This window comes from Arachis stenosperma, chromosome 3, assembly GCF_014773155.1.
Source record: "Arachis stenosperma cultivar V10309 chromosome 3, arast.V10309.gnm1.PFL2, whole genome shotgun sequence".
Classification (NCBI taxonomy): Eukaryota; Viridiplantae; Streptophyta; class Magnoliopsida; order Fabales; family Fabaceae; genus Arachis; species Arachis stenosperma.
Window position 1 is genome coordinate 37030090 of NC_080379.1, and position 3520 is coordinate 37033609.

Here is a 3520-nt window from a genome sequence, read left to right on the forward strand (position 1 = left end):
TAAAACCATAAAAGTCTCAAAACCTATAATAATCAATAATTGGGTAAAAGATAACAACAGTTGTGCTTTTATTTCTTTCAATGAATACTTCATAACAGTATCAATGCAAGTGACAAAACAGAAAATGACAGAGTTTATTCAGTTGTGTCTAAAGAATCAAGAAATCTAGCTAAGTATGACAAACCACCCACACCAAAAAATGTACAACCACAACGAAAGGATAACTATCTATGCCTAAAAGAGTTCAATAGGGACATGAATCCGCCACCATCTGATGAGTTCCAAATAGTAGAATGCTCAAATCTTTTATTTACAGAACCATCATGATCATTATCTCTCTAAATGTCTACAACATCCTATAAGATGCACAACACAAAACACAAAACAGCATATATGAATCAACAACACCACTCTAAAAATATAAAAAAAATTGAAATATACCTCACTTCAAGCACATACCAAATGCGATTTTCTCTTCCTTTTTTGCATCGACTTCTTAATTGACTTGTCCAACTCTGCTCCAAGTCTCTTACTCTTCGACCGTCCTTTAGTCTTAACTCTTGAGGGCCCCTGTATGTCAAGTACAATAACACCACATGTGCTCTGTGTGGGGATGGTATTATGAGTTGCAGCAAAAGTAGTGGAACACATGCTGGCACAATAATCAGCCAACTTGGACTTTGCGTCCCAAAGGGCAGCTCGCAAGATGGCTGCTTCCTCATCACAAGCAACAAACTCTTGAGCAACGTTATAGAACTCTGAACACAGACGCCTGAACAGGTTGTGGATTTAATCAGTCCGAGCCACGTCACGGCTACTCTTAATGTAAGTGTGCTTGCGGATGACAATCTTACTCCATCGAGGAAAAACATAGCAGCTCGGTACTGTGTCAACTCTGTAGCATGACCAAACTGCAAGGGTGTGGCAACACAATATACCAACGGATTCAAACTTGTTGCACTTGCACCGACTTTTTTGACTCAATAGGGCAAACTCTATTGTGAAAGTATGGTAGACAACTTTCCCCCAAAATACCTTCTGCTCGTCCACTTTAATAGAAATTGTATCTCCCTTTTGTTCAGTTGATTGAACCACGCAATCGGTTTTTTTTTCTTACCTCCAGCTGAAGGACCCTGAACATATTACTAGTGTATTCCTGCTGAAACTGTCTCTCAATGTCTGTGCTCCCTATACATTGGATGACTCCTTTCGAGTTCGTAGCATCATCTTCCAGCTTATTTGCTCCTTGTTTCCAAGCACATTGTCGTATTCATAGAACTAAACTAACCCACTCTGGCAATGCAGAAATCCCCCATAAAATGCGTGCATACTTTCACTACGCTGTATACTCCTCATGCCCACCCAAAATTAACTCTTGAAGAATATTGGAACCCACTTCCATTGATTCGCATAAAGGTCTGCCCAAAAAAAGCATAAGAGTGTCGCTTATACACAACATGATGACAGCTTCCAAAGCACTAATAAAACAAATAAAAAAAATATCTAGACACACTATGAGAAAAAACATCTGTTTGTGTATTGAAAAGAACATCCACTGACTAGTAAGGTAGAAACTCAGCTACATTTCTTAGAAAAAACACAAGAACAGAATCAAGCTGGCAGAAATAACATAAAGTGAATAAATAGGCAACATGAAACCAACAGACGGGATTTAATTTAACGATCACGGACCTGCTAACCATCTGTTCTGGCCTAGGTTAAATTCTTTGATGAAACCAGCCCAATAAGCTTCAAACGAGTAAGACGAAGGAGAATTCCACACAATGTGATTCATCAGAGCATTTAATTCTTCGTACTTAGCATAGCCCCCGAGCTTGAATTGTGATTTATTCATTATGTGCCAGATGCACCATCGGTGGACAGTATCGGGTAGGACCTTCTTAATAGCACCAGCCATGGCCTTGCGCTGATCAGTGATGATCCCACTTGGCGCAGTCCCGACGCATCTCACCCACTGTGTGAACATCCACTCAAAACTAAGGATTTTCTCACTCCCAAGTAAAGCATAGCCAAGAAGAGTAGACTTCCCATGGTGGTTTACACCGACAAAGAATGCAAACGGTAGACCATGCCTGAGAAAACAGCAACAATAAATGTGAGACAGAAAAACAAATTTAACAAATAACTGCTCTTGCAATTCACGAATAAGTATATAGACCTGTTTATTCTGTAATTGGTGTCTAACGACACCACATCTCCGTAATATTCATACGAAGCCCTGCACCTTGCATCTACCCAGAGTGCGCTTCTAAATTTATTAGTATCGTCAACATCTATGGCATAAAAGAAGTTGGGATTGATGTCCTTCATTTGAACGAAATAATTCATCATCCCCTTGAAGTCTGCATTGTCATCGGAGTTTGTTTGTGATGTAATTTCTGACATTCTTTTCTGAAAAATTCAGGTTTGAAGACCCACCAACCTTGTTTGCCAGTGCTAGATACGTCTTGTTGGGTCTTATGCCAGCCTCGTTGTTATCCGTAATGACGCACTTAGCATGTATGGTCAACTCCCTATACTCATGATAATGGACAGCTTTCTTAGTCGAACAGGAGTGAGAATGCCTTAATTCTAACCTAGACACAATCCAACATTCCTTTTCCTTGTCCAGCATGACATACATCCTTGCTTTGCATCTCGTGGTTGTTATTCTATTTGCCCGAGTTACTGCCTTAACCCGAGATTCCCGATAACCCTCTCGTGTGCAGTAAAGAGATTGATTAATGGGTATCTTTGATTCCTTCTGTATCTTGTCGAAGTTCATGTTCCTGACTTTAGTTACGAACCCCACTTTCTTTGCATAATTTGCATAAAATTTCTGTGCCAAATGCAACAAATGAAAACTCATTCCTATGATTGGAATTTTCTCTTCACTAATCTCACTATGATCCGGCAATTGTAAAGCCAATTCACAGAACCAAATACGAATTAAAGCTAGTATTAATGTAGTAACTATAACGCCATAACAAACAATAAGGAATAATTCACACCTTGTGTCTCAATTCCAACTCATCCTTGCTCATCACAATGACATCGGAAACTTCGTCGCCCTTCAATTAAATATACGGGAAAAAAACTTTTACAACCTAAAGAACCTTAATATATAATGAATCACTCAAATAAAAAACATCACCAAAATAGTGCAAGGGCATATGGGAGTTAGGCTAATTTAATAATAGCAATTCTTTGGATTAGAACATGCTAGGTAAGTATTTGATAGTAATTCCTAGCTTACTTTAATAATTTCTCAACTAAATATAACACTGTACCAGAATTTTCCAAATAAATAAAGTTAAAATACATCTAAATAACATGAAGAAAAAATATTCACATAACACGTCGTCATAAAATTGCCTATAATGCAAGAACAGCCCATGCAACATACCTTAGACCCCTCTTGCTCTTGAATAACAACTTCACCCGCACTCAATTCTTTATCTCCTTGGGTTGAATTGGTTAATGTGTTGTTTGATCCACCCACCGAGGTTGAAAATTCCAT

General features: G+C 38.6%; 1 protein-coding gene across 1 annotated transcript; it reads right to left on the reverse strand.

Annotated features, from left to right (window-relative positions):
* Positions 1-338: 338 nt before the first annotated feature.
* LOC130965907 (protein FAR1-RELATED SEQUENCE 6-like) lies at positions 339-3520 on the reverse strand. Its single transcript, XM_057890665.1, has 9 exons — positions 3407-3520; positions 3012-3071; positions 2444-2839; positions 2180-2325; positions 1693-2093; positions 1118-1245; positions 855-911; positions 460-756; positions 339-356 (listed from the first exon to the last, which is right to left on the reverse strand). The coding sequence occupies exons 1-9, from the start codon at positions 3518-3520 to the stop codon at positions 339-341; spliced, it is 1617 nt and encodes a 538-aa protein (XP_057746648.1).